This window comes from Gallinula chloropus, assembly GCF_964237585.1.
Source record: "Gallinula chloropus genome assembly, chromosome: 26".
Lineage (NCBI taxonomy): Eukaryota > Metazoa > Chordata > Aves > Gruiformes > Rallidae > Gallinula > Gallinula chloropus.
The window spans coordinates 1,584,756-1,598,409 of NC_140111.1; the positions used below are offsets into that span (position 1 = coordinate 1,584,756).

The window sequence follows — 13,654 nt, forward strand, 5'->3', positions numbered from 1 at the left end:
ACACACACCCCGTCTCATACGGACAGGGAGAAATGCGAAATATATTTTTCCTTCATTTCAGACGGCTATTAGCATCCCTCAACGTTATTATTAGCCTGTTAATATAGACTCCCATCCCTATACACTTCAGGAAGGATTCGCGATGATTTATCATTCCTAGAAATCTCTTTGCCCTTCACTTTAAATATCCTTCGGTGCTGGGGTGAGAGGGAGAAGGGCGGCGGGGTAATAGATTAAAGGAGGCAAATTGATCCAGACTGTTACAGCTGAAGTCCAGAGAAACATTTTTTTGCCGTAACCACCGAGCGCACCTTTTCCTTAACCAACATTTACGACGCCATCGGAGGGAGCATCGAGTAATAAACGGATTTATCGTCAGAACTTGGGTACAACTGACCCCGTTACCCCGCATCATTTGGGCTGGGAACCGCACCGAGCTCTAACCCTGTGTCAATCATTCCCTCCGGTGGAAAAGGAAAAGAAAACAAACCCCAAAATAATCCCCAAACCCTGAAATAGTCAGGTTTTCGAAAACACGGGGGGGGGGGGGGGGGGGGGGGGCATTGAAGCGCCGTGTGTGTGTGTGTGACACGCACACACACCGTGGGCACATACATGGGAAGGGGTGGGGGGGGGGGGAGCACGGTGACTGAAAACGCGAGGGATTCCTTTTTTTGCCCCCTTTCTTTTCCACAGGCAATAAATTCAAGGCTATAAAAATCAAAGAAAGCTAATGTAAGTTTTATTAAACTCTTTAACCATCACAAGTTTAAGGCATTCTGTAACAAAGCCGGATCAGTGGCGCACTGTATTTTACTAGCCTTGTAAAGTTAAATGAAGGCTTCTGATTTCAGCAATGTGGGAAACTATTTTAGCTCGAGCAAGGCAACCCTGAGATTATGCCGCGAAACATGCAAACATATGGTCATGTGCAGAGATATTATATATATTTACATATATATATATATATAAGGCTAAAGTCTAAGGCAGGCTCTGCGTGTACAGAGGGCTTGCGGCTCGGCAGCTTGCTGGTCAAAGTTGCAACGCCAGTGGCATTTTAAATTTCATATTTACCCCCATTATTTTACCACGTTAACAATCCATTTTCCCATTCCAGCTGGTTAATTATTTATAACACCCTCCCCACCACTCCTGCTACCTAGATTCATCTCTTTTTCTTCACAAAAACGCCTATGTGCGTGTATCTATGTACATATGTACTGCACGCACACATGTGTATGTATATGAAATCACGGCTGGGGGGGGGGGATGTGGGGGTGTTGTTTGTACTTATTCTCTGTGTTTTTGCTATCGTACTCTGGAGCCCGAGTGGCAAAGAATACCTTTTATCTCTATTCCCCCATGATGGTTATTAGAGGCAGGGCGAGCACATCAGCATCGGTCTTTTTTTTTTTTTTTAAAAAAATAATTAAATAATTTTAAAAATCCGCACCCCCCAACCTCCACCCCACCCCCAGCCCCGATATTTCAGGAGCAAATCTAAGAAGGGATATTATCCCCAGCTCTGTCCGTTTGGTGGCTTTTCGAAACTCCTGACGTTTTGCAACATTGCATAAACATAAAACAATCCATCCTTGATATGGAATGCAAGGGCGGATGACAGCGCAGCGCAGCCCCCTCGGCTTCGATTGATTTACGCCGAGACTGACGCTTTATCAGGCACACGAAAAAAGTTTGACCAATCATTTTGCTGGGAGCTCACAACACAGCAGCCCAACTGTACTTTGTTGGCTGGGAAGTTGGAGAAGGGGGTAGAGTACAAATCTAGATCTGTCCTATATATTTTTTTCCCTTCATTGAACCGTGCTTTGTATGATGTCTGAGAATGTCCATTTCTGGGACTCTTAGCAATTATTATGTCGACTCTATTATAAGTCATGAGAGTGAAGACTCGCCTTCAGCTAAATTTTCATCTGGGCAATATACGAGTTCCAGGCAAGCTGGGCACAATGAGCATCTAGAATTCCCCTCCTGTAGTTTTCAGCCAAAACCTCCAGTTTTCAGCGCCTCCTGGACTCCTTTGAATCCACATTCTTCTGGTACCCTTCCTGCCGTCTACCATCCATATATTCAACATCAAAGCGTCCCATCTGATAGCAGGTATCTACGGAGCTGGCTGGATCCAGTACCCAGAGCAGAGAACCTCCCTGGGCAGGGATCTGTTAAGGCAGAGCCGCTGCTGGGCCGTCCCGGGGATGTCCATAAACAGGGAACACAGGAGTACAATTTAGAAACTTCTGCTGCAAGGGAAGGGATCGTTTCCAATCAAAGGCCCAGCTTCGAGGACAATAAAGTTTGTGAAGGAAGCGAAGACAAAGACAGGACAGATCAAAGTAAGTTATAAAAGTGAGGAAGTAAACAGTATAAAAGCTGGAGGAGGTGCAATAAAAGGGGACAATGCTGTGTAAAGTTTAAAATCAGGGCTTAAAGAAAACTCTCAGCTTGCTGATGCCAACCTAAGGGGAGAGGTGGGGAGGGGAGAGGGGTGGCATTGTCTCTGCCGGTAAATAAAAATAAAAATAAAAATGATCGTCGTCTCTGAGCTTAAACCGAGTCCAGAGCGGACAAAAGCTGGAGCGAGTCATCCTCTTTCCTACAGAGCGCTGGCTCCGGCAGCAGAGACCACTTTAGTAAGCGGGAGTAAATGTGCGCGGCTGCGGGCGGTGGGGAAGGGAAGGGACGGGGGCAGCCAGTAAATGTCGGGGAGAAAGGTAGGAAGAGGGGAGCGGAGGGAGGCGGTCGGGGGAGAAGGAGAAGGAGAAGAAGGGGGGAAAGAGGGGAAATTACGGAGGAAAAGTTCACGTGGGGGGAAGTAAACAGCAGCGGGGGCTTTTCCGTGCCCGCCGCCCCGGTGCACCCCGGCAGATGCGGGGACGGGCTCGCTCCCGTCCTCACCTCCTCGCGGGTTTTTGGTGGTGTCTCCCTCTCTCTCTCTCTTCTCTTTATTTTTTCCCCCCTCGTCTTATTTGTTTGTTTGGGGTTTTTTTAAGTGTTTGTTTATTAAATGCACCGGTTCAGGGTATGAATATTCCAAAGCCATGCTCCTTCCTAGTTAAAAAAAAAAAAAGGGGAGGGAGGGGGTGCTTTCAACTTAATTAGCTTTTATTTGTAATGTAGCCAGATTGGGAAACAGTTAAACTGCAGCATGTGCTTTTTTCCGCGAGCTGCCTCGTCTTTTTTCCCCCTGAAAAAAAATATAATTTAAAAAACCAAAAAAGCCTTGGAAATACTTACTAATGCTATCAATAATGCTATTAATAATACGATTATTAATGCTAATAATTGTTATGATGATAGTAATAATGATGATGATGATGCAATGGCGTTCGAGTAAGGAAGACTCGGTATCTTCCCCTCGTGCCGAACCGGTTGGTACCTGGTTTCCATCTGAGAGGTAAACCGGAGCCAAAGCCTGAGCAGGAGGCAAAGAGAGAAACTTGGCTTCACCCCCCACACTCCCCAGTAAATATTTTGCAGTGGAAGCCGAAGTTTTCCAAACTGGGAGAGGAGCAGCCCCCGCCGGCTGTAACTCCTCGCAGCCTGTGCAGGGAGCACTGACACGTTCTTTTTCCCCTTGAATTAACTTCTATTTTCCACACACCCCCCCCCAGCACGGAACAGCAGCAGAGATTGCCATTGCAACCATAGGATTAAAAATACAGAATATTCTCGCCCCTCATGATTTCCTCCCCTCCTTGTGCAGGATGTTCTGGTGACTTTTTTTCTCCCCCCCCTTTCCTCTCTCCCCCCCACCCCATCATTTAACTTGCACAGACACACACAGACACACACTCACACACGCACAAAAAGAAACTCCTTTTCTATTGTACTGGGCAGAGATCCAGAACAAACTGCAACCGTGAGGTGAATGGTTTGGGAGAATTAAATATCCAGGTTCTGTGCTCAATGTCCCTGAAATTGAATATATAAAAATCTTGTCCAAGAAAATGTTATTAAGTTATAAGTAAGTGCAGGGACCCGCGCTAAGAGGATGCTGTGTGGTTTCTATGGCATGTGGTTACGACGCATATTTTGTTTTAAATAATAGTTTAATTTGGGCTGATGTTGAGAGCCTGCCAGGGCTGGAAGACGGAGCTGGTTTGCAGAAAGTACTCCCACCAATTTCCCTGACTCTTTCAATTTTTGAAAGTATTTTGCAATAATGAATCTCCGCCCTGTGTATGGCACAGAGATCTGTTAATTTATTTGCTGGATTTTAACGAAAAGATGTGCCGGAACCTCTTCCCATTCGTTTTCCTGGTTAGGGATTTGTGTGGAGTGGATAGATAAAACAATATTCGCGTTTAAAATACCTTCTATTTTAACGATCCAAGATACGACCAAAAAATAAACCCAAACCGAATAAAAATCTGTTATGAAGCAGAGCCCTCCATTGCCATTAAAGGATGGGTACCAGGATTAACAGTATCAATTATTAACAGCTTTCTTCCTCTTTAATATTTAATTCTGCATATTAGATCAAGTCAATTACATTAAGGAAATAGCCGTGCAAATTTGTAAGAGGCAGTACTTACAGGGGAAGATTAACCGGATTATTTTTTAAAAAATATTCAATATATTTCATTTTCCGTAGAGGAAACGTTCTGATGGGGCGCGCGTGTGTGTATGTATATATTTATAATGGTCCATTGAATTGGTGTAAAGGTTTATGGCTTCAGTCATAATTCCAGGGGAGGCAAAGGAAATAAAATAGAAATACGTGGTCTGCCTCTCACCCTTCGTTTTACTCTTTCCCGCCTCTCAGCTACCCAACGGTCAGCTAATATTTGCATGTGATTAGTAAATGCTCCATTATTTACCCTAAACCCACTTCACCTTTGGGTGCGACCTTCACCACTACCGTGTCGGGTGTGTGTGTGTGTGTGTGTGTGTGTGTGTGTAGGGGGGTGATTTCTGCTCCCAAAATGTCGTTGCCCCCCCTCTTTCCCCCCCTCTTGAATAGGCTGATTCCTGAAATGCCCTTTTTACAAGATTCCCACGCAGCTTCTCCTACACGCGAGGGTGACGGGCAGCCTGGTATTTATTTTTTGTCTGCATTTGCAGCCCTGCAAATGTCCGAGTCTCTGGGTAACACTGTCCAGATCTCCGGCAGCAGAGTCCATCCAGCCCTCGGAGGATGTTTATTGTATCGAGACCGTTTCTTGCCACATTGCAAAAGAGGAGGGGGGGCGGGGAGGGGGGGGGGGGGGGGGGAAGGGGAAAAAAAGGGGCAAAAAAGGCAAAAACAACAGAAAAGGCAGGATTTATGAAAGGTTTTTCCAGATCTCCTCTCTCTGCCCTTTCCCTGCGCGATGTGTTTATAGGAGTAAATCTGTAGACACGTGGGAAAAGGCGTCTGAGAGGAAATAATCCCTGGAATTTGGGGTTCTTTGTACGTATCGCGTGTAAAGTGGGGATGGGCGTTATGGAAACCTATAAGCCCATGTGGGTGTTTACCTGGGCCCGGGGGAAAGTGGGGGGAGCTCTGGCAAGGGCACGTGTGCACCCAAACATACGTGTGCTCAGAGACACGTGTGTGCGGGGACACGTGTGTGCGGGGACACGTGTGTGCGCACACAGGCGCCTGTGCACAAGCACCGATCTGTGCTACACACGACACAGACCTGCGTGTGCGGGGGTCGCAGCCCCCCCATCCCCTCCCACTCCGGGATGCGTGTGTGGGGGTACTTGGGGATCGGGCCCCCCCCCCTCCGCAATCTGTGCTCGCCCTGATGTTCCCGTATGATTTTCATCTGGCCTCTGCTGCTCGCTGCTCTGGCAGGGAGCATTTTTCACCCGGGCGTGCATATGCGAATGTATAATCTTAATATTTGATGGCATGATTAAAACCTTCTGAGAAACACTCAAGCTGCATCGTATTGATCTTGCTGCTTTTCTTTCAGCCAACCCAGCTGCCAGCTGGCTTCACGCCCGTTCCTCCAGGAAAAAACGATGCCCTTACACCAAATACCAGACCCTGGAACTAGAGAAGGAGTTTTTATTCAATATGTACCTGACGAGGGACCGTAGACACGAAGTGGCCAGACTCCTCAACCTGAGTGAGAGACAAGTCAAAATCTGGTTTCAGAACCGAAGGATGAAAATGAAGAAAATGAACAAGGAACAGGGCAAAGAATGAAAAAAAAAAACCAACCCAGAAAAGCGCCATCCCCCCTTTCCCTCCCCCCCCCCCCCGCCCCTTGCCCCTCGCCCCCAGCTCCCAGCCTCCGCGGCCGCGCACCCCCACTGTAGAGCTGCCAAACCCCCCGAACACGGGGGGAAACCCTCCCCACTTCCCATCTCCACCTTTGCATGAGGGATGTTGCTTATTCTTTTCTTTTTTTATCTTCTTAGTATTGCCACATCGGAGGCAACTTGGCCCAAACTGCAGCTCCTTTTTGGGGACACACGCTGGGGTTTGTTTCTCTTCCCTTGTTTTTCTTTATTTTTTCCTCCCCTTTCTCTTTTCTTCTCCCTACAGCGTGACATAGACACAGGCTCCTGCCTGAGCAGCAGCTTTCTCTGCTCGCGTTTTCTCCATGGAAAGCAAGACAGTAAACACAACTGGCCACAAACCACCCTGGCCCAAGCCCCCAGCCAAACGTCGCTGTCTTTCTTTAGCCACGTAAGGACAATGATTCTCTATAACACTCACAACACCCCGGCGCACACACACACACACACACGCACACGCACTCTCACACTCACACACACACACGTTGAGGTGGCCAAGGAACCAGACGATTTAATTAAACTACTGCAAGACAGACACATTCGTAAGACTTGCGTTTGATTGCACCCAACAAATCATTTTCAATTCGCCAACTTTATACCGGGGTAGTTGGTTAATGACAGCCCAACTCCCAACCGCGCTGGCTTTCTGTAATATCCCTCCCCCCCTTTTCTTTTTCCTCCCCCTTAATAATTTTTTTAAGGTTGTTTTAGTATAAGGAATTTTTATTTGAATTGTGCCATGGCAGATATGTGACTTTGACCTGAAAGTTTAGTAGGATCTTTACAGGCAAACCTCCTCATCTGGTAGTTTTATACTGGGTCACTTGGAAGAGGAGAAAAGACGGGGAGGGAGGCGAAAGAGTGTGTGGGGGGCACTCTCAGAGCCGCATTGTAAATTATTTAGGAGAAAAAGGGGCGGAAGAACCCCTGCCAACTTATTCCTAACTTTTAGAGGAGAGGAAGAATGGGATTTTCTAGTTAAAAAACTACCTTAGTAGAGCTATAAGGGAGGGGAAGGTTGTGTTCTTAGTGCTAGCATATTTATAATTTATTGTGAATTGACTTTTCCTAAAGCAGTAGGCTGTTGCAGAGATAAAGTGCCAACCCTAGCCTGTGTGTATTTCTTCCTCCTCCTGTTTGCTGAGATGCTTTTAATACTTGAATGTCGGTGGGGTTTTGTTGGGGTGGGGTTTTGTTGTTTGCTTTTTTGTTTGGGTTTTTTTTTGTTGTTGTTGTGGGGTTTTGTTGTTTGGTTGTTGGGTTGGGGTTGGGTTGGGGTTTTTTTTTCTCTTCCCCTCCGCCTGAAGCGAGCTCCCGGCATGTTTTCCCATTGCCACCCGGGTTCCTCCGGGGCCCGGTGCCACGCCGGGGCCGGGGCCCGCTGCCTCCCCGGGGAAGATGCCTCGTCCCGCGGGTGGCACAGGGGGGGATGCGGCGGCTCCGCGCTGCGCACCCTCCCTTCCTTCCCCCCTCATCCTCATCCTGAAGAAGCCTTTAGAGTAACAAATATAGACCTTGTTGGTCTCATGTCATGCCGGCCAGAGCTGATTTCTCATCTGACAGATCCGCTGGAGGTTTCTCCATCCCGCCCGTGCGGGACTGGTTCCCCTTTATCTCTGTAAGACTTAACTTTGTTTTGGGAAGGGAAAATTGGGGGTGGGTGGGGGGTGGGATGGTGGGAGGGAGGGGGGAGTCCGGGGCGGGGGTGGGTGGGGGGTTTAGTACCAGTTGATTATATGTTGGGTATTGTAAACTGTGTTTGTGGTTGTGTTTCTGTGAATGTTGAGGCTCGTTTTCTGTTTCTACTGTGGCTTTTTAAGTATGCCAAGAGTCCTGCAGTTGATAGTGGATGGAAAAAATATCGAAATAAACCTCTCTCGTTTTCTTTCGTGTGCAAATTTGTATATTTAGCTGCCAGGAGGCTTTCTAGGAACAAGGCGAGTGTAAGGTGGCTTGTTTTAATAGGGTGGGGGGGGGGGAAATAGAGGAAAGAAATGAAAAGCGATGTATTTCTGCTGTGTGTCTGGACGAACCGGTGCAAATCGGATGTCAGAAGTGACTTAACTTGTGTCTCCTTAGGGTCAGGTTTTGTGAGACCACTTGTACCTGCTGAACCGAGGTTGCTCTGGGAAGAAGTGATAGGCAGATTTGCGGGGTTTTGGGGTGTTTTTTGGTTTTTTAAAGTGTTCCTGCTCTCCCCTTTCCCCCCTGCTCCCCCCTTCATGATCCAGAGATAAAAATCCAGTAGCTGCGCCTCGGTGCACTGAAATTTCCACCAGTTCAATTCCTCTTGAAAGAAGGAAAAATAAAAAAGAAAGTAAGAAAAAAAAAAAAGAAGTAAAAAAATCTTCCACTCCACAGAAACCAGACCTGAAGTGTTTAAGACCATTCCTGGGAAAGTTGTGTGGTGTGTTTTGAGAGTATTTTTTTTGTTGGATTTGTTGTGTTTGGGGTTCTTTTAATGCCTAGACTTTCTCGTGTAAAACTTTCCACCATGAAGTAGCTCCTTGGGGCTCCAAAATTTAACTGTTCTGTTGCCGGAAGGAGTTAAATGTAACCAAACTTCACCCTGTGTCAAAGCCCCTAATCCCCTTCTTCGAAACTCAATTAAGAAATGTTGTTTCGGAGCCATTTTGGAGCTGGGGCAGAAAAAAGTTGGTGGCAGCAGGATCATTTATCTAAATCTGGATTTATTAAAAGAAAAAGAAATAAGATACTGGGTCAGAAAAGGTGATTTAGCTGTGTTTAAGCTGGGCAGTCAAATTTTCCAGCTTTGTTTGATTCTTCTCAAGGATGGATGAATTTCCAATCTGGTGTATTCCTCATATCCCGAACTGAGTATGGACTTGCCTAAATCCTCATTACTATATTTTTCAGAAGCGTGTCCGTGACTTAATTGATGCTTGCAACCCATCGGCCACTAGGATTTAGAATCGTTTTTCACTTTCCTTAGAGTTGTGGTAAAGAGCGGATATTTTTAAGAGGACAATATAAGGTTCTTTTTAAATAGAATTGAAAATGTTAGTTCATTATATTAGGAAATATGCTTACTTAAAAAAAATGTTGGAAAAAAACCCTTGTCTTCTGTAGCATCAGCCCGGATGTATTTTCCAGAGATGTTTAATGCTCCAGAATAAAAATCGATTTTAGAACAACAGCACCTATATGTCATTGTGTTATACTGCTTCATCTAAAATTTCAGAAATATTTTCATTGTGTTTTCCTGCGTTCTTTAGTGGCTCGTTAAGTGTATTATAAGAATCAATTTTTTTTTGCTTAGGTTTTTAAAAAAAAAGGTCCAGAGACAAATGGAAATAATTCCTCCCCTATCCAGCAAGTGCTTTTTGGCCCCATGCAGGCTTGTTCCGTTTCTAAAGTTTAAAAAAAACCCTCTTTTATTTTTGTAATTTGGAGACCGTTAATCTCTGGTTACATTTACCAGCGGTCGCTTGTTTGTTTGCTTGTTTATTTGTTTGTTTTGGAGGGTTTCATCTCTACATCCCCCGCATCAGCCTTAGGGGACCAGCAGCAAAGGCGGAGGATGGACTGGCTTTATTTGACTTTCCTTGGTTTATTCCCCTACCGCCCAAGGAAAACTTTGCTAGAGAAAAAATTAGAAGCCCCAAAAACAAACAGTGAGAAACCCCACCCCGCTTTCCCTGCTTGGCATCACCTCGGATTTGACACGCGGTTCCTTTTTCCAAGGGCTCAATGAGCGGTTCCTATAATTCCCTCTCTAAATTCGTTTGACATTTTATTGCTCATGAAGAAATACAAGCGCTCGGAAAGAGTTTCTATCTCTATATTTAAAAAACAAACAAACCCTAAGACCTGCTCAGCCCCGCAGGAAGCAGGTAGTGAGAAATATAACCAAGAATCTCTTTCCACTAATTTTTAACATAATGGGCGCTCTAAAGGGCAATATTTCACTTCTTAAAAAAAAAAAAAAGAAAAGAAAAAAAATCCCTTTCTTTAGGGCAGTTCTGAAAAGAAAACAAAAGAAGAAGAAAGATATTTGGAGCGTACTGAGGGAAGAGAGAGAAAGGGAAGTAACTTGTCATAAAAAAAGGAAAATTCAGTGCAGTGTGCTGCAATAAAAGAATATGACCGCTATAAAACTTTATAGGGTATAAATTTCTGAAGGTTAAGGAACTAAACGGCTGTAAAGCAAACAGTGCAAGAAAACTTTCAGGAACTCCTAAATTACTACAACGACTTGGGAATGTGGGGAAACCCAACGTGTAAATGCTCTTGTTTCTGCTTAAGTCACATACAAAGTGTCGTGTCCGTGTCTTCCCCCCCCCCCCCCCCTTTTTTTTTTCCCTCCTTAAGGGAGGGGATAGTTAAAAAATAAAGAGGGTGGGGGGGAGAGGGAGAGAAAAGGTGGGGAGGGACTTTGGCTAATTTATTCTTCTCTTGCAGATGCCGTGAAAATCCAGCGCTCTGGATGATTCCCTTTGTTCTTTCTTTTTTTTTTTTCCCTCTCTTTTCTTTTTTCTTTTCTTCCTTTTTTTTTTTTTTTTCCCCCTTTAAAGCAATTCCAGGCTGCCAGAATGCTGAACCATGCACACACCACCACCACCACCACCACACGCACACACACACAGGCACCCCCCACACTCACACACTCGAAGTTCTGGCGAGACGTCTGGGCTTGGGAAGCTCTTTATCGGTTTACAGCTCTGGCCTTCCCCCTCCAGAGCAGAATGACCAATTGTTTAGTCTCGGAATTTGAAACAATAGTGGTTTTCAAAAGCAAACCCATTTTCCCCCCTCTTTTATTGCCGGGTAGAGAGACTGGATGCTGAGACTTTCCGCGCGTAAAACTTCAGCGCTGCGGAGCGAGGAGGGAAAAACTCGATTTTCCCCCCTTTCCCCCTCTTTTTCTCCCCCGCTTCCCCCAGTTTTATTTAAGCGACGACACCCCTTTCCCTTATTTTTTTAACACCCCCCCCCGCCCTCCCGGAAATCTCCCCCCTCTGCGCGCCCAACCGCGCAGGCTGCGACTCCAGGCGGGGCCGCGAGGTGGCGCCCTTGCTCCACGCTAGACGCGCGTTTCCCGCGCTCGGCCGCGGGGCTCCGCGTAACACCTTGATTTCATTAGCGGTAGCAACCGGGCTGTTTGCTGGCGAGCATGAATAATCCCGAGGCATAAAATATAGGGTTAATTATAGCTATTTCGCCGATTTTATAGGTTACATCTATTTTTCCCTGCGAGGGTAAATTATGTGAGGCTTGGGGAGGGGGGTAAGTGGGGGGGTTGGGGGGGAGAAGGAGAGGTAATCTGGAGGCTCTGTGCTGGGATGCGGTGAGAGGTGGGACACGCATCTATTTTAGACGTTCGTTTCGAGGAGAGAACAAAAAACCCGTCGGGTTTTGTCTTCTGCTGGTTCGGGTGGAGGTGGGAGGACAGTTTCATTATCTCCAAAGCGAAGATTTACGTGTGCAGGGCCGGAAAGGAGAGTGGCTCCAGCATTTCGGGGAGAAAGGGGACAGGGAATCATGACATTTCTTCCCCTGGCTTTTTAACTTCGCCGTTAGGATGATCTCCGCTTTTTCGGCTCTTTATTTATTATGCTTTATATTAATAGTTATCACCAAAACCTTATATATCAATCTAACCCCACCAAACCCAAGAGATTATGCTTTTTTGGAAGTTGAACCAGTCTTTCTTTAGTACAGTTGCTCCATCTTTGGGCAATGCCCGGTGCTCTTTGCCCAAGGTCCTCACTTAATACGTTGGGAAAGATTTTTAAATGCTACAAAATAGTAAATTCATCCAAAACCCCGATTCACTCACAAGGTTTTGTGATGGGTAGAAACACCCCACTGCCGCGGCAGCAGCGAAAATGGAAACTTTGAACTCCGTTAGCTCACTTTTATTTCGGCCTTTGTTTCTTCCAAATTACAAGACAAAAAATCACCCGGACGTTCCAGCCCTTCAGCTACAAATCCCAGCAAGGAATGGTGGCGATCATTTCACTAGAGGTTTTCTTTCAGACTGGGAAGAACACAGGTATTTTCGGGAAGAAAGCTTTCTCCGAAGTTACACCAGAAAATCAGCCCCGATAAGCAGCATCCTGGGGAAGAATGTAACAAATTCAACCGATACCCACAACAGAACAGGATGCGAGCTGTTAAAAAAAATCCCCAAACCCCCAAAGTTAAGCATCTCCGGACTCTAAATCCTACACAAAAAGAAATTTAAATTGAAAGAGAAATAAATGGGGGAAATAACAAGAAAAATCCTGCCCTGTGCATTCGGTAAAAGGCAGAGTAGTGAAAAGTTAAGGTTTACCTAGGAAAGGGGTTGGGGAGGGGGGGTCTTTTCTTTTTTATTCCTTGTGAATTCCTAATAAATCTTTCCTCCACTGGGTATTTATAAATTATCTTCTCTCTCCCAGCCACACACCCTCGCGCGCACACACATCCCCACTTGTTTTTTCTTATAATAGAAACATTTTCCTTTCATCAGGAATCTGAGTACAGTATAGGAATGATTTAAGATCAGCCATTGACTCCTGGTGCATTGGTGAGTTACCATCACATCATGACCATAAAATTCTACTGCGCTTGATAAAAATGTTAACTTCCAAGAACAACTTCCCTCCTGCCTTCTTGGGGTCCACGTATCAAGGGGAATTCCTGCTATTTTCTTCCTTTAAAACCTGGAATAGATAGGGGTACACCTCTAAATACACACAGAAGCAGCTTCTTTTTAAAAAATACTTTAGTCGATTCTTTTTTCTGTCTTTTTTCCCCCTTTCTTTCTTTCTTTCTTGAAAATTCTAGCACTGCACACCCCCACGCCGGGCTCCAAAGCTCTATTTACTTCTGTGCACCATTTCTGGGGTTTTATGTTCAAAGATGAAACCAAAATCTGCTCAATCGACAATAAAAGTGTTGAGAAAAATAAAATGTTAACTTGTCTTTTAGGGGGGGAAAAGCCTTAATTATACCACTGCAAGTACTCCAACAACAATAATTACTTGAAAAGGCTCTTAGACTCGACTGAAATTATCCTTACACAAAATAAAGGAAACGTATTTACTTAAATTATTTCTCTAAGGATGGTTTTAAAGTTTTATTCCGTTACTATCTTTGTTTTCCTTCTTTCTTTCTCTCCCTCTTTCTTCCTGCACTTCTTAATTCCCTGCCTATTCCCACTGCCAATTTTAATGCAAGTGTTTTGGTGGGGTTTTGTTGTGGGGTTTGGGGTTCTTTTTTTGTTACCAACCCCCTGGCAAGCAGACTAACCTCAACATTTCAACTTTTCTCCTCTTTTCCATGTTGCGGAGGTTGAGAATTGTCCCTCAGTTGATGGCAGGAACGACTGAAACCGTCTTTAATTCACCTTTGTCGTGTCAAAACCGCGCAGCGATGGGAAGCAGGAGAAATC

The 13,654-nt window shown here is 45.4% G+C and overlaps 1 protein-coding gene across 1 annotated transcript; it reads left to right on the forward strand.

Moving 5' to 3' along the window:
• Positions 1 to 1,846: 1,846 nt before the first annotated feature.
• On the forward strand, positions 1,847 to 6,160 carry HOXB9 (homeobox B9; the record flags this gene model as incomplete). Its single annotated transcript, XM_084275345.1, has 2 exons — positions 1,847 to 2,354; positions 5,925 to 6,160. The coding sequence occupies 2 exons, from the start codon at positions 1,847 to 1,849 to the stop codon at positions 6,158 to 6,160; spliced, it is 744 nt and encodes a 247-aa protein (XP_084131471.1).
• Positions 6,161 to 13,654: the final 7,494 nt, after the last annotated feature.